General features: G+C 26.7%; 1 protein-coding gene and 1 long non-coding RNA gene across 2 annotated transcripts in view; one reads left to right on the plus strand and one right to left on the minus strand.

The window, feature by feature from the left end:
• The window catches only part of LOC145959567 (uncharacterized), a 101,598-nt gene that overhangs the window by 45,203 nt on the left and 30,330 nt on the right, over positions 1 to 26,065 (minus strand). The gene's annotated exons all lie outside the window — the stretch shown is intronic.
• Positions 5,448 to 25,882, plus strand: LOC145959557 (aminopeptidase N-like). Its single transcript, XM_083078518.1, has 13 exons — positions 5,448 to 5,529; positions 5,661 to 6,153; positions 10,316 to 10,771; positions 11,355 to 11,535; positions 12,109 to 12,250; positions 15,421 to 15,502; positions 15,963 to 16,312; positions 18,327 to 18,607; positions 19,438 to 19,628; positions 19,827 to 20,165; positions 20,245 to 20,314; positions 20,425 to 20,532; positions 25,737 to 25,882. The coding sequence occupies exons 2-13, from the start codon at positions 5,684 to 5,686 to the stop codon at positions 25,869 to 25,871; spliced, it is 2,805 nt and encodes a 934-aa protein (XP_082934644.1). The 5' UTR covers positions 5,448 to 5,529; positions 5,661 to 5,683; the 3' UTR covers positions 25,872 to 25,882.

The following is a 26,065-nucleotide window of genomic DNA, read 5'->3' on the forward strand; positions in this document are numbered from 1 at the left end:
TTTTTTGAATGTGACTTAATAGTATCTAAAACATATTTTTTTTTTATAATAATCCATCGAACCATTTATGAGAAAAATTTTATGAGAAAAAGAATATTAAAAATTTATTTAATCCATTTAACTATCGTCTATCCCTTTGATCGATTTATAGAAAATATATGTTGAAGATTAATGCTCAAAAATATTACAAAAAAAAAATGTTAGGTGTACCAAGCGCCTATGATGTTGAAAAAAAATTTTGAAAGTTAAATATTTTTTTTTCCAATGTTGTTATTCTCGAATTTGGATCCTAATTTTTTTTTAATTCGGCGCAATTGTTCCCAAATTACATATTTTTTTTCAAAACGACTCATTGAACCGTTTAGGAGAAAAAAATTAATTTTGAAAAAAAAAAATTATTCTTACTCTTAAGCACGTGCAGTTTCGAGGCTAATATTTTAGGGAATTGTAAGTTCCATCGATAGTAACTTACAGAAAAAATTTCAGCCCTATACCTGCGGGGGCAGATTGGCCGTGCTTACCCGGCTATGGCCTTTTTATTATAGATATAATATAGGTATAATAATGCATATTAATATTTAAATAACATTTATATATATATATATATATATATATATATATATATATATACATATAATGTATGTAATATATACAGGGTGTTCAAAAAGTCCCGGACCGGTTGAATATTTCATAAACTATGCACTTTAGAAAGAAATGTTTCAGACAAAAGTTGTATGGCTTGAAGGGGGCCATAAGATGGCGTCATTGGTTTGACATTGGAAAGTCGCTTGAAGGTCACGTGAAGGTCACATTCAATTTCTTAAATGGAACCCCCTACTTTTTGTTACTTATTCTTGTAGCTTATCTCGAGAGCTTTCCAAAACACTATAATTAAATTAGATTTCGTTAAGTACTTTCCGAATTATGAGGCTTGAAATCATTTCTTAATTTTACATAAACCGTAAAATATTTTGTAAAATATTTATTTTTCGATTATCTTACCTTAATACTTTTATGTACAAAATAATGAAAGCAATCAATTGGTGTAAAGAAAACACATAATTGTTTCGAAAAAAAATGTAATTGTTAATTGCAAATTACATTTATTTTTTTTTTGAAACAATTATGTGTTTTCTTTACACCAATTGATTCCTCTCATTATTTTGTACATAAAAGTATTAAGGTAAGATAATCGAAAAATGAATATTTTACTATATATTTTATGGTTTATGTAAAATTAAGAAATTATTTCAAGCATCATAACTCGAAAAGTGCTCAATGAAGAAATACTTTATTATAGTGTTTTGGAAAGCTCTCGAGATAAGCTACAAGAATAAGTAACAAAAAATAGGGGATTCCATTTAAGAAATTGAAGGTGACTTTCACGTGACCTTCAAACGACTTTTCAAGGCCAATGACGCCATCTTATGGCCCCCTTCAAGCCATACAACTTTTGTCTGAAACATTTCTTTCTAAAGTGCATAGTTTATGAAATATTCAATCGGTCCGGGACTTTTTGAACACCCTGTATATATTGTATAATATATATAATAAATTGTTGTTATAAATTTAATTTGTATTATTAATAATTTAAATATATATTATTTATTGTTTGAAACTCATAATCTTTGTAAATTTCATATAATCCTTGATTTTTATAATAAATCACATGGCGCAATTTTCTTATACATCTACATGTCTATTTCTCTATACTTGTTACATATTTAAAGAAATGTAACATATATACACTCGCGCGCATTCGTGCGAATATTTATACACTCACGCACACGCGCATGCATGCACTGGATGCACACAAATTAATTTGCGCCTACTATATAAGCAAATAGCAATATTTTTAAATAAAAAATAAATTATATAATCATGAACCATTTTTTTCTATAATTTATATTACAACATTAGTTATAACAATAGAAATTATCAAATTTAATTCACTTGATGTCATATAAAAGTCATAGCTTTCTATTAGAGTGATATATGTATATTCGTGAACCGCTAGTAGTGTATGTGGTTATATGCTATCCGATTTCAATCTGAGTTCAAATTACGGATGTTCATTTAAAAAATGGTGTTAATTATAAATTTATTTAATAAATTTCTGTTTTCTGAAGTATCATAAAATATAAATAATTTACGACATTTAAATTATTTGTCATCAAGAAATATTATGTGTTTGTTTAGTTCTCCTCAATTTAAGTTTAGTTCTACGTCATATATCATATAGTAGTGTCATTTATATGGCAGTATTGAACCTAGATCAAAATTAAAGATAAAAAGTGATGACATGACGACTTAAGTGACAGATTGTTAGCACATACTGTTGTACTAAAAAAATCTGGGAAATCATGTAGAATAATACGTGTAAGAAATTATGCAATTTAAAATATTAAATATCTATTTAGAATACAAATAAAAAAATTGATTGTGCATAATAATTTTGCAATCAATTATTTTGGATTTTATGTTTTATAAAAGATAGATAAGTGAAATGTTAGTTTTGTGTGCATGGCCATATCTTTTATCAATAACTTTTTAATAAACAATGAGCGATAGCAAATTTTTTGCTCGAGACTATGTTCCTGTAACAACATGTCAAAGTCAATAATTTATGCGGAGTTTTGCCACCTTATGCTAATATTTACCTTTATTTATTTTCATCAAAATCATTATCCTAAGTATTCTTGTAAAGATACTAGCTGGCGCTTGTTGTTTATTAAAAAGTTATTAGCAAAGAAAGTATGTGAAGAAAGTTATTTGCAAAGAAATGAATAGTATATTAATGTAATGAATCTCTCAGGAAATGATACATAAATGTTTAGAAATATCAAAATAATAATTTTCTACGTTAATTATTTTTCAAAATTATTGAAAGTGCACGTAGTATACATACAGCTTAATATTTTTGTATTCTTTCATTTATTAATCTAAATTATTTCTTTGTAAGCATAGAATCGTAGTTTTGTCATTAAAAGAATTGGAAGATTATATTTTTTGACAGCTTAGCATTGCTCGTTTATGAACATGTCATTGTCTATGAAGTCGTAAACGTTTGGTGTTACGAAATATTAAACACTGACACCGCGAGGCTAAGCAAACAAAAGTTTAATTTGGTGCATTTGAGATAGGTGAACTTTGAAATAGGTGATCCCAGACGATTTCTAAAACGGTTACCTCGTATTTGTTTTCAAATGTGTATGTATGGTTGTTTCATTCAAATATACGAAATTTCTTCTTGACATATATAATCGTATCGTTTGTAATATTAAACAAATACGGCGACAAATGTCAATGAAAAAAAAGATTGTCCGTACGGCAGAGATCAATTAGGAAAATATAGAGAGTTACGTACTTGAATAATTAATGGCGGAATTGATACATATCTTTTTTTGCCTTGCCATGATATTTGTAAACTTTAGCTTCCTCCTTTTGCGGCGAAAAGAAAAAGAATTCATCTATCTGCTAAAGATAACGATGGAATAAAGATCCAAACGCGCGTGAAAAATATAAAAATAGAGAACGAAGGAAAGCACTCTTCTATAAGAACACTTTCCATATGATTAAATTCGAGAAATAAGCTCTGAAGAATTTGATGATCGTATATAACATATTTAATAATTCCTTCCAAGAAATCTTATATTGAATGAAAGATGAATATTTTCTAAGCAAAATTATCTTATTAATTTTTTCCTGTTTTCAAATTCTCTCTGTTCGAATATTGGAGTGAAGAGAAATAATGCGAAGCAAATTAGTAATGTAATTGGTTAATAAGTGTCATTATTTAAGCACGAGCAATTGTGCTTAAAATACTTTTGATATTTTGTATATACATATAAATCAGCTAAAAAGCATTTCTTCATATAAAGAGCTGTACCCTGTAGGCACACTCGCAAATGTTTGCTCGCGCAAATGTATATGCGATCTATAAGCTGCGGAGACATGAAAGTGAGAATCCAGTATTACTCCATGTTCCAATAAACTTGATCCAGTCTTCGTCCCATGATCTGGCATATATAACGTCGCGTACCTTTGCATCTCCTCCTTCATCGAAGTCCACCTACGCAGCGGACTATCATATGAGTTACCTGCACTCAGCATAGATAACGTGACATATTCCTGTAGCTAGGTAACTAGATCAAGTTCGTTCCGGAAATAATATAGTAGACACACGGAAGTCTTATTTCGTCACGGTCGCAATCGTGCTGAAAAGTTATGTAATATTTCCGCTATATTTATTGGGAGTTAATGATATTTATTGCTTTTAATTAGAATTTTTTGTTGGTATAATTTTATTAATAAAAAATTCTGGTAAATATATTCACCTTTATATATGCTTCCCACCACTAATGGTTTTGATCTTGACATATGTTGTCAGGGTCATGTCCCTGAGTAATATGCGAAATAAAATGCGTTTTAATTTCTTAGAGTTTTAATTATACTGGAGATAGGGTTTTAATTGTCCTGCAATGATACTCGATGCGTTTGTATTATAAGGATACTTCATGCATGGTTACAAATTTTCTTATCGCTCTGCAAATCTGAAATATTTATATCATATTAATTGTGCAAATGAGAGAAAGTTATTTTTAATACGTAGATTAATATATTTTGTTAATATTATAAAAACAAGCTGAATGCTGGATCTTTACTATAGTAACTCCATAATAAACTTATAAAATTACATTTTAATATATATTTATTTATTCATTTTAACTTCTCTTAAGTTTTTTATTATAATGTATATCAATATATGTACATTAGCACTGCATTAATTACTGCTTGCTGATACACATAAATTAAATGAGTTTCATTAATGTACTATTAATGTTTTTAATTTAATAATAAATTATATGACAAAATTTTTGGAGCACTCTATCTCTATAATATTTTTATTCCACATTATGAAAAAATCTTTCTTAATTTGAATTTAAAAATCTGTTTCGTTATAAGAAATATACGATTATTGATTTAATCGATTTGAAAGATTTTCTGTTATTTTGTTCATATATCCACAAAATAAATTTGAAAGAGTGAACAAAACCTAAAAAATAATAGTTATTCATTATATTCTCTTATATACGATACTGTAATATTATACTGTAGTGTTAATAAGTTACATTTTTTCGTTAACTTGTTCAAAGAGAATTTATCGATACAATCTCGTAATAATATAGTTTATAAAATTTTATTTGAATGTATATTGTAAATTATAAAAATTCTCGAGTGGAAGAAACGGCATCGTGCTTTGCTATTACATACCGTTTCTCGATCAAAACGTCTGTTAACGATCTCAGAAGTTGTGTGTTTACATGACATACATATTTATTACAATATCGCGTACCCCAAGTGTTATTAGTCTTTGGAAGTTTCTCGAGATATTAAGAAGTCATAACTGTGCATATATATTTTTCTTATTACACTGATGATAATGGATAAAACATTAATTTATTGTGGCTAATTCTTATAAGAGGACATACATTTGCATACATTTTGTGATATATTTCAATATACAGAGTAAGTCGTTAAAAATTAAGTTTATTTCTATGTATTTGTCTTAATTCTTTCTTTTCCATTAAATCATGATAGAGACAGTGCTGTGTTTAATTTATCATCTTGTGTTTTCTAACAAAAATATACTTTTACAGATATTTAAGATAAAAGTAGTATCATGTTTCTAAAACTATTGTTAAGTAGCAGTTTAACAATCATCGTCGCGGTGGCTTTTTTAACCGACGATCCGATAATTAAATTATCTCAAGAGAACTTTAGCATGCACCCGAATTATATATTGCCGCAACAATATGATATTATCATTACAAATATCGAAAAAAACATTCTAGTCAGCAACTGCAGTATACATATAAAGATTTTATATTCAACATCAAGCATACTATTGTATTCACCCGTAAAATATAATATAGCCGTGTTTTATAATCTACAATATTATTCTACAAATAAATATGGTAATAAAAAATGGATCTCTTATAAACCGGCACAATCTTTTTATCATAATGAGACGAACAGTGTCGAATATAAATTCACGAATGATCTATTGCCGGGATATTACATCATAAAATTAGTTACTAAAATAACTGAAGATACAGGCCTAAAAAACTTTTATAAAAGAGATGAACGATGGTAAGTAAATATATAGTAATTTCACAGGTTTATCAAAAAATCCTAGTACAGCATTCTATTTACTAAAAAGTATTTCCTAAGAAAAAACATTTTTATATAGACATGTGCGTATCTGAAAAGTTTTCATTCCAAATTATGTGTCTTTTAAGATCTTAATAATAAATTTTGCAATTTATTATTATTATCATTATTATCAAAATGAATGTGAACTGCAAATAAAAACAGATTTAATTAAAGTAGTCAGCAATAATACACATCTTATACGACATATTATCATTAACTGTCGGACGAATTCAAATATTCTGGTAGTATTTTGAATTGTTTTCAAAATCTAAATAATACAATTCTGAAAGACTTATGTTTGTTTTGATAGAACTTGCTTATTTAAAATTGAAAATTTTAGCAAATATTTCATTTTTATAATTTTTACTAATATTAAACTTTAGGAAATCATTACTAATATTAATTTAATGAAGCTTCTTACCGGGGCATTAAACCATAAAATTAGTCTACAATATAGCTGATAACACAGAACTAAAAAACTTTTATAAAAGTTATAATAATTCGGAACAAAAACATTTCCAGACACATGTATGAACTTTTGTATAAATTTTGTATGAAATTTTTGTATAAATTTTGTATATTTATATGAATTTTCTTATCCATATAGGGGAGATCAGGGACAAAAGTAACATTTTTTGTATTATAGGTCACTAACTAATTATCGTTAGAGATATAACAAAAAAGATTATATGTTAAAAAACTCCATTTATTGTTCTATTATTATACCTATTTTTAATCTCAAATGATAAATATTTAAAGAACTATTATAGCTTTTCGCAAGTACGTTGATTGTTACTTTTGTCCTGGGGGCCTGGGACGAAAGTAACATAGTCTGGGGATAAAAGTAACAGTTCTTATTTTCGGGAAAATAAAATAAATATGCCTTTTTTCAATTTAAGGCAACTTTTATTATAATCTTTTATTAAGCAAGATAACTTTTATTATAAATTTGTATTATATTATATTAAAATAAAAAATAAAATAAATATTTATTTTTATCATCTTTAAAAAACTTAAAAGAAATAATCTTCGTTAAGCAAAATAATTATAAGTAATATCATAAAATAATTATACTTAATATCACACCAGTTTTGTACTTTTTTAAGTCTAGATAATAGTTTAATTTTAAATAATAGTATAAAAATTGTATGATAACTACTTATACAAAAGAGATTAGTATCTATTCCTAATCACAATTATGGCATACGTAATAAAAATCGCCTTTGGTACAGTTATTATGGGACCAGCCCTTATACTTTAAGCATTGAAACATGTTACTTTCGTCCACAGAGTGTCGTGTTACTTTTGTTCCCAAACACATTTTTTAGAATAAAAACATTATAACCTAAATATGATGCAAGACTTAGCCAAATCAACTATAAAAACTTATGAATACATTTTAGAAGAATACACCGGCAAATAATTACGTCAATATATACAATATTACGTCAAATACACTAATTTCACTCCTGCATGTGCAAATGGCGCGATCGTTCTACAACAATTAGCTGAAAAGGAAGAGAATCGGGGCGTACGCGTTTGACTATACAGGATGTCCTAGACCACCCGTACACCCCTTTTCTTTCAAAAACTAAGCATTTTAGAGAAAAACGTTTTCAACAAAAGTTGTATGTTTTCGAGGAGGCCATAAGGTGGTACCATTGGTTTGACCTTGAAGAGTCATTTGAAGGTCACATGAAGGTCACTTCAATTTTTTTAAATGGAACACCCTATATATTTTTGCACATTCTTGTAGCTTATCTCGAGAGCTTTCCAAAACAATATAATTAAGTACCTTTTCGTTAAGCACTTTTTGAGTTATGAGGCTTGAAATAATTTCTTAATTTTACATAAACCGTAAAATATCTTGTAAAATATTCATTTTCCGATTATTTTACCTTAATACTTTTACGTACAAAATAATGAAAGGAATCAATTGGTGTAAAGAAAACACATAGTTGTTTTTAAGAAAAAATATGGAATTGTTAATTGCAAATTACATATTTTTTCTTCGAAACAACTATGTGTTTTCTCTACACCAATTGATTCCTCTCATTATTTTGTACGTAAAAGTATTAAGGTAAGATAATCGAAAAATGAATATTTTACAAGATATTTTACGGTTTATGTAAAATTAAGAAATGGTTTCAAGCCTTATAACTCAAAAAGTACTTGATGAAAAAATACTTTATTATAGTGTTTTGGAAAGCTCTCGACATAAGCTATAAGAATATGCAATAAAAAATAGGTAGTTCCATTTAAGAAATTAAAGATGTCCTTGACCTCACCTTAACGATGCCATCCAAGGTCAAACCAATGACACCATCTTATGTTCCCCTCAAAACCATACAATTTTTGTCGAAAACGTTTTTCTCTAAAATGCTTAGTTTTTGAAAGAAAAGGGGTGTACGGGTGGTCTAGGACACCCTGTATAGTATAAATTATTCAATATATTATGTAGTTTAGGCTTAGGAGGCTTGTTACTTTCATGACGCTGTTACTTTTGTCTCCGATCTCCCCTACTTCATAGAAATCACTAAAAAAATTTAATTAGATCATGAACAATCACTTAATTTTCATAAACATTTTATATATAGAATAATATATATATATATCTAAGCTGTGCTTATGCTGTTTCATGTATTTAAACATGCACAAACATGCACACATAGTACTATTCAGAAATTATTTTCGCTATAATATGCGAATAATTAAAAACATATACAGGGTGTCCCATTTTAACTTGGACAGTAAAATATATCAAAAACTAAGCCCAGCAAACAAAAATGTTTCAGACAAAAGTTGTATGGTTTCGAGGAGGCCATAAGATGGTACCATTGGTTTGACCTTGAAGAGTTATTTGAAGGTCACATGAAGGTCACCTTCAATTTCTTAAATGGAACCTACTATTTGTCATTGCATATTCTTGTAGCTTATCTCGAGAGCTTTCTAAAACACTATAATTAAGTACCTTTTCGTTAAGTACTTTTTGAATTATGAGGCTTGAAATAATTTCTGAATTTTACATAAACCCTAAAATATCTTGTAAAATATTCATTTTTCGATTATCTTACCTTAATACTTTTACGTACAAAATAATGAGAGGAATCAATTGGTGTAAAGAAAACACATAGTTGTTTTGAAGAAAAAATATGTAATTTGCAATTAACAATTCCATTGAAAGCTCTCGAGATAAGTTACAAGAATATGCAATGACAAATAATAGGTTCCATTTAAGAAATTGAAGGTGATCTTCATGTGACCTTCAAATAACTCTTCAAGGTCAAACCAATGGTACCATCTTATGGCCCCCTCGAAACCATACAACTTTTGTCTGAAACATTTTTGTTTGCTGGGCTTAGTTTTTGAGATATTTTACTGTCCAAATTAAAATGGGACACCCTGTATATGTGATTCATTTAACAAATTATCACTAAAATATGCAGTTTTTTTAACATGTATAAAATTATATATGGAATAGTTAGATAATATATCAATATCAATAATCACAATATATTAATTAAAATCAATTAAAAGAAGTCATTAGTCTAATATTGTGTAATATGAAATTTATTTTAATTTTATTGAACGATATTTTTTTTATTTCAATTTTATTGAAATAAAAAAAATATCGTTCAATAAAATTAAAATAAATTTCATATTACACAATTTTATTGAAATTTATAATTTTGATACTAAAATATTAACTATTAAATATTAACTATTTATTTTATACCTGTATATTCTAAAGTAAACATTTCATGACCATTACATTTTACTAATGTCAAAATACTATGAAAGTCATTGTTAGATTACATAATGTTATACAAGATATAGAACAAAAGAGTAAGAAGAACTCTATGCCATAATTTTCTATATATATATATTACATAGAAATATTAAAAATTGAATAAAAAGATATACGCAATTTATACATAGGAATAATATATATATATATATATATATATATATATATATATATATATATATATATGTATTATTCCTATGTATAAATTGCGTATATCTTTTTATTCAATTTTTAATATTTCTATGTAATTGTCGAAAATTTATTATCGTTATTTCATATTTCTAAATGTAGGTTGGCAGCGTATGTTGATACTATTGGAATCCAACACATGATTCCACGTTTACCCGAATTTACTTTATTATCCATCTCGCAAACCTATAATATTATTATAGGACATTTTCAAAATTATAGAGTTTTATCAAATATGCCGATACAAAAAATGGAAATGAATGATAAAAACATGACGATGACACATTTTCACACTAGTTTTGTAAGACTTAATTATTTTGTAGTTCTGTCTAACCAGACTAATATATCTTTCATGCCTGGTTCAAGTAAAAGTAAGGTCAGGGTTGATATGTGGTGTGGAATGCACTGCGCATTTGCACATGAAATTGTTCAAAATATAACTCTATACTTGTTTCATAAATGGAAACGCTTGAATAAAACTTGGCAAATAAATCATGTTGCAATTCCGGATTTTCCGGAAAATGAGAGCATCATACATCTGGGCGTTGTTATTTATAGGTAATTATATAATTAAAAAACATTAATATATTTCGAAAGATGAAAAAAGGATAATAATTATTAGTACCTAAAATTATCTACATATTTTTTGTCTACTTTCAAATATTATTTGAATATATTTTAAAAAATAAATAAAATTGTATGAGACAATGAGAGAAACATATCTAAATATTTATTATATCTTTAATCTATATCAATTTATACGATAAACAATATTAAAATATTATATACATATATATATTTTATAATCACAAAATTAAAAATTATAAATTAAAAATTAAAAACAATGAAATTAAATAACGTATTATTTTCAACTTTTCATATTCCCCTCTTATCGATCAAAATTTTAAAAACTTTATATATATATATATATATATATATATATATAATGGAAGCATTACATATATATTAAGTAAATATCGCATTATTTTGTGATGAGTCATTTATACGCGCAGGCATTATAAAACATTAATATATAATTAATATGTTAATTTATAGAATTATTTAATTATATTAAATTTGCAAGCATAACATATTTTCAACAGTAATAAGCTTTCTATAAAACATTTTTTTAAATTTTTAGAGAAGCAGATGTTACCTACATTGAGAATGTCGATTCTGTTGCGAGTAAAATCAAAGTTGCTAACTTCATAGCCCATAAAGTAGTACAGGAATGTCTTTATTATGAAAATCCACTTCGGTCGTTATCGTCTTGGCTAAATGAGGCTATTGTCGCATTTCTTGGATTACATATCACCGATAAGGTAATTAATTTAAGCATTCTTTAGCGCAAAACTTGCTCACTTGCAAACAATATGATATATATATATATATATATATATATATATATTATCATATTGTATGCAAGTGAGCAAGGTTTGAGTTAAACATAAAGATATATATACATATATAATTTAAAAGTTCTTCATAATTTTAGCTTTATCATAGCGTATAAATTTTTTTGGTGAATTAGAATATTACGCGAAGATTCTATATTTACAAAGAAAAATGATAATTTTTTTATAAATGCTAATTTATTAAGTAAGTCAGTAACACAAACATAGATAAAATAATATAAAATATTCTTACATTTTTATGTTTCTTTTATTTGTCAAAGTCACTATTATATTACATTTGTTGGACATCTTTAAATTGTTATATAAAATAAAAGAGAAATTATCATTCAAATTGCATAAATTATATATAAAGTTATCATAAAGTTAAGCATATGTATACATATGGAAATTGTGTAATAAGATAATTTTGCTATTGTGTGTTAAATCTAATAAGTAAATACAGTAAACTAAGTAAATACATTATAAAATTATTTTCTATAGGCTCTCCCAAATTCCCGAGTAATGGACTTGTTTGTGGTACAATTTCAACAAGAATCCCTTCATTTCGATACTGAATATAATACATCACTTTATAATACATCATTCAACAGTGCTTTCAGAAGTCCCTTTTACCTTATTAAAGGTAATAATATAATTAAAAATTGATTATGCGTAACTTTTTAAATATGAATGCTCAAAAAGTTAGACAAAATAACAGACAAAAAATTTAATTTTAATAGTAACTTTATTTTGTGTGTGTATATATATATATATATATATATATATATATATACAGGGTGAGCCATTTTAATTAACGCACGCAATTATTTCGGAAACAAAGCATTTTAGAGAAAAATGTTTCAGACAAAAGTTTTATGGTTTCGAGGGGGCCATAAGATGGTTTCATTGGTTTGACACTGAAGAGTCATTTGAAGGTCACGTAAAGGTCACTTCAATTTTTTTAAATGGAACACCCTATATATTTTTGCACACTCTTGTAGCTTATCTCGAGAGCTTTCCAAAACACTATAATTAAGTACCTTTTCGTTAAGTACTTTTTGAGTTATGAGGCTTGAAATAATTTCTTAATTTTACATAAACCGTAAAATATCTTGTAAAATATTCATTTTTCGATTATCTTACCTTAATACTTTTACGTACAAAATAATGAGAGGAATCAATTGGTGTAAAGAAAACACATAGTTGTTTTTAAGAAAAAATATGTAATTTGCAATTAACAATTCCATATTTTTATATATATATATATATACCATATATATACACTACCGCTCAAAAGTATTTAATATATATATATATTTAGGTGAGTAATTGAAAAATAAATATTTCGTGAGATATTTTATAATTTAGATAAAATTGTCAACATATACAGGGTGCTTCAGAAATAGTTGGCCAAACTTTAAGAGCATATTCCACTTATCGTAAGGATGAATAAAAGTCATATAAACATGGGTCCGGAAACGCTTCCTTTCCAAGTTATAACATTTTCTATTTACTTTACTTACAGACTTTAACAACATTTGAACTGCAAGAACATTTAATAAATGTAGGTCTGTAACAACCTTTACATCGATCTATCATCTGTTATTGATTTTTTCATATTAGGTGATATTGATTTTTACTGCTGAATTCATATTTTATTTCATTTTTTATTATGTACTTTATATATTATAGTGATTAATTAATATTAACAAATTACACATAATATGCAGGAAACATTTAATTCTTTTTTAAATAAAAATTTAAATAATTGTTTAACTATTACATTTAAACGGAATTATATAATCTGATGTTTTAACATATTTGAAAAATGAGATACATTTCTTTTTAAACAAAGAAATGTTTGTAGAAATTAATCTATTATCATTAGAAATTAAAATCAGCTGTGCAGTAAAAATCAATATCACATAAAAAATCAATAACAGATGACAGATTAGTACACGTGTAAATGTAATTACGGACCTAAGCGCGCGAATTCTACACGATATCACTGGCAAACTTTGATCGCTTATACTTCAAAAACTATTGTAATCTCAACATTGTTGTGTCTTAAAATTTTCGTCTCAGTTTTTGATCAGGAATATGTTATTAAAATTTCAACTGCGAGTTGTGGGACACTCTGTATACAGGGTTTACCAAAAGTGTGGAAACCCCTTAATATTTCGAAAAATACGCATTTTAAAAAGAAATGTTTCATACAAAAGTTATAGGGTTTTATGTGGCGCATTACACAGCAACATTATTATGACCTCGAATAGCGTTGTCAAGGTTATGTGAAGGTCAGCTTCAATTTTTTAAATGGAACCCTATATTTTTTATTACATTATCTTGCAGCTTATCCTGAGAGCTTTTCAAAACACTATAATAAAGTATTTCTTCATTAAGTACTTTTCGAGTTATGAGGCTTGAAATAATTTCTTAATTTTACATAAACCATAAAATATCTAGTAAAATATTCATTTTTTGATTATCTTACCTTAATACTTTTATGTACAAAATAATGAGAGGAATCAATTGGTGTAAAGAAAAAACATAGTTGTTTTTAAGAAAAAATATGTAATTTGCAATTAACAATTACATATTTTTTCTTACAAATAACTGTATGTTTTCTTTACACCAATTGATTACTTTCATTATTTTGTACATAAAAGTATTAGGGTAAGATAATCGAAAAATGAATATTTTACTAGATATTTTATGATTTATTAAGTAAAATTAAGAAATGATTTCAAGTCTCATAACTCGGAAAGTACTTAATGAAAACTAACTTAATTATAGTGTTTTGGAAAGCTCTCGAGATAAGCTACAAGAATATGCAAAAGCATATAGGGTGTCCCATTTAAAAAGTTGGAGCTGACCTTCACATAACCTTGACAACGCTATTCGAGATCATAATAATGTTGCTGTGTAATGCGCCACATAAAACCCTATAACTTTTGTATGAAACATTTCTTTTTAAAATGCGTATTTTTCGAAATATTAAGGGGTTTCCACACTTATGGTAAACCCTGTATATACGAGGGTCGTTCATTAAGTCCTTAGAAAAAGATAGAAAAACAAATTATTTTAGGTAGATTTTTTTTTATTTTTCAACATAATCCCCTTTTAGCTTGATGCACTTATCCCAGCGTTTCTCCAAGTTTTTTAAGCCGTCCAAAAAGTAGGATTTCGGAAGGTCGTCAAAATAGGCATCTGTTTGGGCGATGACCTCCTCGTTCGACGTGAATCGTTTTCCGCCGAGCCATTTTTTCAAGTTTGGAAATAAAAAAAAGACACTGGGGGCCAAATCTGGTGAGTACGGTGGATGTTGTAATAATTCGAACTTTAATTCCGCGATTTTCGTCGATTCACGTCGAACGAGGAGATCATCGCCCAAACAGATGCCTATTTTGACGACCTTCCGAAATCCTACTTTTTGGACGGCTTAAAAAACTTGGAGAAACGCTGGGATAAGTGCATCAAGCTAAAAGGGGATTATGTTGAAAAATAAAAAAAATCTACCTAAAATAATTTGTTTTTCTATCTTTTTCTAAGGACTTAATGAACGACCCTCGTACATATAATTAATAATAATTTATTACATATATATACATGTAGTGTACATATATAGAGTTTATTTTATTTACCAAATTATATATGTCTAGAAATAAACATTATAATAAAATAATCTTAAATATATTTAATATTTACATGTTAATCTTTCTTTCTCAATATATTTAAATATATATATATATAATTATTATTAACTTATAAGTATTAATTTCTTATATTCTGATATAAATTATGTAAATGTAGGATTCAGTGTATTGCGTACGTTTCAACATGTGGTTACTAAAAAAATATTTTGGGAGACTATCCGCACATATGTAAAGAATAAGTAAGTAATATATCGTACTACTGTAATTATTGTACTACAGAAAACTAAATATGATGAATGATTGATTATATATCATAAAAGCTTCAAACTTTAGTTTTTTTTATTCAAATTTACATCGTATCTTTTATACTTTATTATTAACCATACACGATTTCTTTTAATGTCATTAAATATTCAAGATAAACTTTTAATTTACACATACACTTATCTTTTAAAAATAATCAAGTTAGGCTATTCCTAGTTCAATTATAGTTTAAATTGTAGCATATCAAATATTTATGGAAACTATAAATCATATGATTAATTACATAATTATTTATATAACTAATTAAATTAAATAAAAGATATAATTAACGTAGCAATTTTATATATTGTGGTAATATTGTGGTAATTTTATATGTTGCTTATAATATTTTTTGCTACTTTGACCATAAATTTTGCACAAATTTTGTAAATTTAGCAAGTCTGCTGATTATTTTGATGAAGTTTTAAAGAACTTTTCGTTTCCAAAAATACCTGGAAACAATTCTTTTGTTATGTGGCGAAGAAATAATTCTTGGACAGAACAAAAATATTATCCTGTATTGAAAATAACACGAGGATATGATCCTACTCTAAAATGGATACAGGTATCAATGCAAAATTTAAATAAATTGGCGAATTATAATATACCTATAAAGTATACTAAACAGACGTATCATCAGTTTACTGGTACTTTAAGTAATATTTTATTGTACTATTTTCTAAAATTTGGATTACATTTGACTTTTAAAGAGGATGGCTGGATACTATTTAACATAAAACAAACTGGTAAATATGTAAGAAATTTATCACACTTTAAAAAGAAGATGGCATAAGAACCAACGCGCGGTAGTTGGAGCGCAGAGAAGCAACAACACTTCTTTCTTTTTTTATTATTAGTTTATTAAAAAACTCATATTACAACAAGAAAAAGCGAACGTTTCGGATCATCTTTTGATCCTTCCTCAGCGCGATGTTAACAATATATATATTACAGATTATGACGCGTTACATTGTATTAATTTGTTTCTCGACGCGTTCTTATGCCATTTCCTTTTTAAATTTTTTTATTATTTGAGCTAAATCTCTAGTTATTAAATTTATCACACTTTATAATATTTATAACATAATGAAAATTTGATATTATTTTAATTAATATATAAGTTTCTAAATTATTTAAACATTTTTCACTTGTTATATATTCAAAATGATTAACTGTAAAATATAATAATAAATATTCTGTTATTCTCTAAAAGTGAATCAGTATTATCACTGAAAAAACAGTAAATAGTCACTGATTATAGCAGTTATAAATATACAGCACTGTAATCACTAACATTTTACTGAAATAATTAATAATATTGACTGTCTCAATCAGTATCAGTAATATTTTATTTATATTTTATTTATATTTATTAAATATTTTATTTTATTTATATTACATACATATTGAACTTGTTATCTTAAATAGATAATGAATAGATCATTTTCGTTTATTCGCCGGACATTGATTTGTGTCCGACTTATAAAATCGATTTAATATCTGAAGTTCGCCTCCTCAGATTGTATGAGAAATTAAATCGAAGTAATATTTTTAATTTCATTTTTCGCCCTTTGCAAATTTTAATTCTCATGACTAAAGGTTACGTAAGAGATAGCGCATCGTAGCGGTAAACAAACAAACTAGCGATTATTGATTTTACAGTGAAATTTACTGATTTTATAGTGAATTTTACTTCCACTGACCATAATCAGTGAAATATAAGATGAGGTAACAAAAAATAAACGTATCCTGAACTGAAGGGAAAGGGTTAGTGAAACACTCGCTAATTCTCTTGTCAGTGAAATCATATTTTACTGCTAAAATTAGTGATATTTTTATTGATTCATTTTTAGAGAGTACATTATCATTTATAATAAAGATAAATACTACTTTTTCTATAATATTGAATAACAAAGTTATTTATTCTTACAAATATATAATAAATTTGATAATATATCTTCTGTGTTAAATTTAAATATGTAATTTCAGAATTTCATTAAATTTCTGCAATACATTTAAATCTTCAATAAAATTGTGTTTCTTTTAATAGTATATATTATTAGGCATAGATTTTAATTTAAATACAATAAAAACTTTCTTTTTATTTTGCTTAAATAGTTTTTTTAAATGCATAATATAATTCTTTAAAGTAAGATATATTATATATAGATACATGTATATAAAAATAGGAATTTTTAATCTAATTAATAAATTTATTATTTGATAATTAAATCAACTCATTTACCATGTTACAAACTATTGCAGATCAATTTTATCATTTCGGTCATACATACATTTTGTATTAAATAGCATTATTAAATAGCATTCTGTGTGTGTGTATGTGTAAATTTTAAGCTACATGATTTTAAACCATTTATGATCCATTTATAATCGTATAATACAAAATATAATAATTATAAAAAAATTTGTTTATTACAGTTTTAGATTATGTTTTTATGTGAATGTATAGATAATAACAAATAATATTGTATTATATAATGGAATATAATGAATTGTATTATATATTGTATTATATATGTATTATACAATTTCTTGTACAATTATTATACATATATACTCAATTCTAGTGCAAAATATAATTTTATATACATATGTAATATTTTACAATCTGTTTATCTATTTATTTACAATTTTTGATACATTTTTTATCTGGCTTAATGTACAAAAGCACAGATACTTGTATTGATAAATCCATTTGATAGAATTATAGTCCTTATATAATTTATTTTTTATCGGTAGGATATTATCAAGTCAATTACGATATCGAGAACTGGCGAAGAATTGCAAGTTATCTAAATTCTAAAAATTATATGAAAATACATGTTTTGAATCGTGCCCAAATTATCGATGACGCTTTCCACTTAATGATAACAAACCAACTTAATTCCACTGTATTCTGGAATATTGCGAAATATCTATCACGAGAAACAGACTACGTGGCATGGTATCCTATGTTCAAAGCTTTGGAATATCTGTCCAATATCTTTCTATTTCAGGAACCAATATATTTTAACATCAAGGTAATAACAAATATTATAAACAATGTCAACAGTGATGTATTGAATATACTAAAACGCTTTAAACATATTACTTATTACACATATTAATATTGTGTGCATTTATAACAATAATTATTAAGTGCCTTCCAAAAAGATACATACAATAAAATACATGTAGCTAAAAAAATTTGATTACGTTTCATAAATATATTTTCGATAAATGATAAGTATCTATTTGTAAATTAATATATGAATAGAGTATGTACTAATTATAAAGAGTTAAAGAGGAAAATGGAGAAAATTTGAATATTGTTACCATTTATTCACAACATGATATTCATAAAGATGATTTAAATATCATTAATTTTTAGATAGAAAATTAGTAGGAAACATATATGTATATTAGTTATCTGTGTGTTTACTACACAAACAGTTAAAAAGTTATTAAATTATATTATACATATAATGTCTACATGTATGTCTACATGTTTACAATATATGCATTTCTGTATGTTTTGTGATATGGACATGTTGTAAGCATGTGTGAATGTGCATCTAAGAAAAATACAAATTTGTCTATAAATACGTAATTTGTGTAAAAATATAAATATGTGTGTAAATACGTATATAATACTAAGTATAGCTATATAATAGATATCTTTATAAAAAGAAATTCAAAACTATTTACCAAGACAGAACGTTTTTAATAATCTTATAAAATCATGTAAAATACATTTGCGCAAGATATCTTTATGTATGGCAAAATATAATGCAAGTATCGAAAAATATAAAATTTATATGAAGTAACAATATATATACATATCAATATATATATACATTTATATATTTAGGTGAAAATGCAAAACTTATTATACAAATTGCTTGATAAACTTGAATACAATGAAGTTTCTAATGAACACGATCTTATAAAGAGTTTAAGAATGGAGGCTGCGAAATGGGCATGTAATCTTGGTAGTCGTATATGCATAGAAAAAGCCCAACGCAATTTGAATCGACATCTCGCTGATCCCGAAAAAAATACGTAATTTTCCCTGTATATTCCCGGTTATTTTTTAATTTAATTGTTTTGTAGATACATGTTTATTACATTATTTGATCAAAATTTAAATTTATTAGATTATGTTATGAAATTATAATTTGTTAAAATATTTGACTAAAATATTAGATTAATATCGGCAAAACTTTTATATCAGAATTTGTTTTTTGTTAAATCTCGTAGGCTTTTGCCATGGTGGAAAGAATGGACATATTGTCAAGGTTTAAAAGTATTGTACTATTCTCTTAACAATGAAGATTCTCTTTGGTGGGGAGTATATCGTCTGGGAAAAGAAAAATTTAAACCTAAACTTTTAAAATTTCTGTCTTGCCCTGAAGATTCACAATTTATCAAGGACTATTTAAATTTAATAAAAAATGATAGTACAACATCGATTACGTTTTTAAAAGATTTTTCCGATCAAGATTACATTAATTATTTTCTTTTTACTATCGCAAAGCATGCAAGAAATCATGTAGTACTCAATTTCATATTACACAATCTTGAGAATATAAAACCTAAGTAATACAGTTTTCTCTCCATAAATATATATTCAACAATTTATGTGTATATCAATACATTTATTGTTTTACTGTTATAGACAAGTCAGCGAATATGCAACGTTCATTGTTATTATTAATCATGTGTATTCTCAAAATCAACTCGAAAAGGTAAAAATTGCATGTGCTTATATATATGTATTATAAAATAAATAACCATGATGTGATATCAATTTGTCATTAATAATATTATTTATTATCATCAAAATGATCTGTTTTAGATAGACGACTTCCTAACAGATAAATTTAATAGTGTATTGCGAGTTGAATTAAATGAATATATGAAGATAAGATCGTATTCATATATGGAGAAAGAAATGAGAGTAAAGGTAAATTTTATGAATATCATTATACCAATATATTTTCCGTTATCGATGATATTTTTTGTTTTCATACAGAATATATTAATTTAGTCACAGTATCTCAAAGCGACAAGCAGACATTAATGTTATGTAATTTCTTTTATAAAATAATCATATTTTTATTTCTAATTTCCAAAAATATACTGTTTTTAAAATACGCTACTCAAAAAAAAAATAGGAAACACTTTTTGTACCCTAAAAATTGAACTATTTTCAAACCGCTGAAGCTCGTCGAAAAATCATCGTAGATAAAAAATTAGGGTAATTATTTAGCTTAGGGGAGCCACCTCGGATAACCTTGACCTTGACATATGTTGTCAAGGTCACTGTCCTGAGTAACATTCAAAAGGTTTTAGCCGGCGCTCGTTGTTTATTTAAAAGTTATTAACAAAAGAATTTCACAATTTTAATGCTTTTTATCTCCGAAAATATTGATTTGAGAAAAAATATTTTAAGCAAAAAATAAAGCCGCTGAAAAACTCTACAAAAAAGATTATATCCTTTTTTCTCATAAACCTACTATTTTAGCTGTTATATAAAAAAATAATTATTTTAAATCATCACTTGGAGGATCACTTTAATCATTATTTAGCGGAATTTATTTTCAAAAAGACATTCGATGATGAAAACCGATTAGATGCTTTCTTTCGAATAATGGCTGCTATGTATCCAATCAATGAAAATATAAATGAATTATAAATTACAATAAATAAACATTTATGCTACTTCCTAAAATTATTATTCTTTATTTTAAATACATAATACATTTAATACAATTAAAAAATATCACAAATGTATGTGTACACACACACGCGCGCGCGCGCGCGCGGAGGGTGCAAGGGGGGCCTTCGGCCCCCCTCCCGCAACCACCCCGCCGGTAGGTGACGCATTGCGAAGAATTGAATCACAATGGATATATGCTGTAAATTGTAAAGCGAGGTCCACCTTGCCTACCGGCGGGGTGGTTGCGGGAGGGGGGCCGAAGGCTACCCTTGCACCCCCCCCCGCGCGCGTGTGTGTGTGTGTGTGTGTACACATACTTTTGTGATAATTTTTAATTGTATTAAATTGTATTAAATTCTATATAAATTTAAATTGTATTAAATGTATTTAAAATTATTATTTTTTTATATAACAGCTAAAATAGTAGGTTTATGGAAAAAATGCATATGATCTTTTTTGTTTTTCAGCGACTTTATTTTTTGCTTAAAATTTTTTTTCTCAAATCAATATTTTCTGAGATAAAAAGCATTAAAATTGTGAAATTCTTTTGTTAATAACTTTTAAATAAACAATGAGCCGGCTAAAACCTTTTGAATGTTACTCAGGACAGTGACCTTGACAACATATGTCAAGATCAAGGTTATCCGAGGTGGCTCCCCTAAGCTAAATAATTACCAAAATTAGAAAAGCATTTTGAAGCTTAAAGTTTCAATTTTAACGCGCAGTTGGTGATTTAAAAAAATTTTTTTATCTTCCTTATTCTGTGTTTTAAAATAGAACACACTGTTTAGTTCTTTAAAGTTATGTATTTTTAATAATACGCCGCAACTTAATAAAAAAAATTTTTTTTGAGGAATTCAACTCAAGTTCTAAAAATTACAACATTTTCCCTGTAAAAAGCTTTTTTACTAATTTTCCTAAAACTTTTTTTGACCGAGTAATACGATTTTAAAAATAAACCAGTATTTTTTAGATATGATGTCGATACTCGGCGGAAAATCGTCATAAATAAAAAATAAAGAAAACACTTTGAAGCTTGAAATTTCAACTTTAACATGCTATCGTTAGTTTTTTAAAATTTTCTTCCTTATTCTATGCTTTAAAAAACATTGACATTGTTTTGTTCCTTAAAATTATATATTTTTGACACTCTGCAATTCGATCAAAAAATTTTTCTCGAAAAATTTGTCCTCATATCTAAATAATACCGGTTTATTTTCAAAATTGTATTACTCAATAGGAAAAAAAATCATAGGAAAATTTAAAAAGCGTGTTGTAGGCGAAATGTTATAGTTTATAGAATTTTATTTGAATTTCTCGAGAAACATTTTTTTATCATGTTGCAGCGTGTTAAAAATACATAATTTTGAAGAATTAAACAATGTGTTCTTTTTTAAAACGCAGAATAACAAAAATAAAAAAATTTTTTTAAACCAACAACTGCACGTTAAAATTGAAACTTCAAGCTTCAAAATGCTTTTTTAATATTTTGTTTACGATGATTTTTCGACGAATTTCAGCGGTTTGAAAATAGCCCAATTTTTAAGGCACAAAAAGTGTTACCTATTTTTTTTTTTAGTAGTGTATTGATTATGAGTAGTAATTTTTGGTGAATGAGAGAGTGAGAAAGTGCGCGCGAGCAAACGAAAAGAAAAGAGAATGTGAATTTCTTTACTTGGAAATTTTAGTGATCTTAATAAAAATGGATTTATATATATTTTAAAAAGAGAATTTATAGTTTTAAGATGTTTAAATAGCTCTTAGTTAAATAAATTTAAATATTTTTTCAATATGATTGAGAGCATTATTAGATAATGTGATACTTTAATATTACACGAGTCATTTGTTAAACTAAAAATAGCATACTTTAATATTACACGAGTCATTTGTTAAACTAAAAATTTGATAATGATAAGTTAACACAACAATTAATGCAATGACCTGATAGTTATAACAATTATTATAATATAATAATATTTTCTCTGTGATAGCCATAGCTCTTATAGATTTCTAATTTTATTTTTAAAATTGCTAATTCTAAATTCTGTGGATTTTTATTTGTCAAGAGTTACATACAAAATATTATTTATAAACATTCTTTGCAGACAAAAGAATTATTAAATTAGTAAGAATTGTAAAATATAGTGCACATAATGTATTATAATACAACACATAGTATAATAGAAGTATGATTTTATTTTCGTTTCACCAACTTTGTCTTGATATTTTTCCATCTACGCTTTTTCACAGGGATCAGGGATGGTTTTAATAAAAATCTTAAATTGAGATTTACTACGTTATTTCATTAGTATCGCATCGAGAAAATAAATGTATTCCATGTACGATTTATTTTGAAAGAAAAATTAATTTTCTCTGAAACTGAGGCACTATCATCCGCATTTCGATTTCGCTTACTAATTCGAAAAATTTAAATTTATATTTCACATTTAGAGCTTTACTAATTTCTTAAAATTCATATCACTTTATTCGATAGCTGACAAATTTTTTACAAAGATGCGAAACCTACATAGAAATCAATATTAATTGATTTAAAATGTTTACAAACTTGTAAACCCGCTTTTTTTTGGGGTAACTAAAATTTTGATTCTGAGAAGAGAACGTAATTTTCATAATCTGTAATTATTATTTATTGCAATTATATTTAAGATTATTATTATAAATGAAATATTTAGGATACATATGTACATACATACATGTACATATATATATATATATAGAAGAAAAAATATGGAATTGTTAATTGCAAATTACATATTTTTTCCTCAAAACAACTATGTGTTTTCTTTACACCAATTGATTCCTCTCATTATTTTGTACGTAAAAGTATTAAGATAATCGAAAAATGAATATTTTACAAGATATTTTACGATTTATATAAATTAAGAAATTATTTCAAGCCTCATAACTCAAAAAGTTCTTAACGAAAAGGTACTTAATTATAGTGTTTTGGAAAGCCCTCGAGATAAGCTACAAGAATGTGCAAAAATATATAGGGTGTTCCATTTAAAAAAATCGACTTGACCTTCAAATGACCTTGAAGGTCAAGGTCAAGGTCACAGCCAAGGTCACCATCGGATAGCCAGGGACATTTCCTACAACTTTTGTCTTGATTATTTTTCAGTGCGACGCCTACTTTACAAGTTATTCAACCGGTCCGGGACTTTTTGAACACCCTGTATATATATATATATATATATATATATATACGAAATAATATTTAATATAATATGAATATATATACATATATACGAGATAATATTTAATATATCTATTGATAACACAGGCCCACAAAAAAAAAAAGTGTCTGACCTCGGCATGCAAAGCATGTTTTCTTACGTATTTTTTTGCGCTGAATCCAAATCTGAAGTCAAAATGGGGGGTTCTCCGGGCCGATTTTGAGTAAATAGCTGTTTAAAGTAAAAAAATTCTGAAAATTAGTTTTAAACACCTAATCTATCATTTTTAAATAAACAATGTACCAAGACCATTTGAGTCTTATTACCCAGAAGACAAAAGGCCCACAGAGCGAGCATTTTGACCCAATAACTCAAAAAACCATAAACCCCAGCCAGGTCAGAGGCCTCAGTTCAAATATAAACAGGCTATATAACACAATCATCATCAGATCTTACATAGAATGAGAGCCTCAGTTTAAATTTGAGCAAAAAATTGAATACAATATTTTTAAGAGCATAGACTTTCCACCTGTCAGAGGTTTGGAGGTTATGTGATTATAGCACACTTAGCAAGGATGGATCCAGACACCTGCCTTGGGTGGGAGGGGGCGTATCATATGTTATTGGTATGAAAAGGGTCTTCAAGCTAAAAAAAAAGGTCTCAACTAACACAAAAAGTTTCATTTTCATGATACATCCAGGAGCCTTGGGGGGGGGGGGCGATCACCCTCATTGCCCCCCTTTCCTCCTGGATCCGTGCTTGACACTTAGCTCAGGCTTCCGGTGTGCATGGGGCTTAGGAGTTATGTAATTATAGTCAGCTCAAATTTAAACTGAGGCTCTCATTCTATGTAAGATCTGATGATGATTGCGTTATATAGCCTGTTTAGATTTGAACTGAGGCCTCTGACCTGGCTGGGGTTTATGGTTTTTTGAGTTATTGGGTCAAAATGCTCGCTCTGTGGGCCTTTTGTCTTCTGGGTAATAAGACTCAAATGGTCTTGGTACATTGTTTATTTAAAAATGATAGATTAGGTGTTTAAAACTAATTTTCAGAATTTTTTTACATTAAACAGCTATTTACTCAAAATCGGCCCGGAGAACCCCCCATTTTGACTTCAGATTTGGATTCAGCGCAAAAAAATACGTAAGAAAACATGCTTTGCATGCCGAGGTCAGACACTTTTTTTTTTTGTGGGCCTGTGTAATTGATAGTTGCTATTCACTAATAATTAATATAATGTGTTTTAGATAATCAAATCGAGGAGAATGAAAGAGTTCAGTAGTATGAAGCTAGATATTTTAAATATTCAAAGCAAGATAGTCACACGCTTTCGCGAAATCAAAAGTCAAAAGGATTACTTTCAGAATTTTGTAAAATATTAATAATGTCCGTTTAATGAAAGTAATAATTATGATGCGAATATATCTATATATCTTTCTTTAAAATAGCTATTTATAATGTTTATAGTTATCAATTTATTATTTATGCTTATGTGAATTAATAATATATAATTAAATGCATTTACAAGGATTCATTTTACCTTGCAATTCACTAATGTTTTTACTTTCTTATTAAC

Source organism: Camponotus vicinus, unplaced genomic scaffold (assembly GCF_025532165.1).
Source record: "Camponotus vicinus isolate PSW18456_S1 unplaced genomic scaffold, iyCamVici1.0 SCAF_1, whole genome shotgun sequence".
Taxonomy (NCBI): domain Eukaryota; kingdom Metazoa; phylum Arthropoda; class Insecta; order Hymenoptera; family Formicidae; genus Camponotus; species Camponotus vicinus.

Bases quoted from the DNA above. Each gene is read 5' to 3' on its own strand.
- LOC145959557 (XM_083078518.1), top strand. From the start codon at position 5,684: ATGTTTCTAAAACTATTGTTAAGTAGCAGTTTAACAATCATCGTCGCG. The intron at 19,629-19,826 runs GTAATTTTCCCT...TAAATCTCGTAG, and splicing joins GCTGATCCCGAAAAAAATAC to GCTTTTGCCATGGTGGAAAG. The intron at 20,166-20,244 runs GTAATACAGTTT...TTACTGTTATAG, and splicing joins CTTGAGAATATAAAACCTAA to ACAAGTCAGCGAATATGCAA.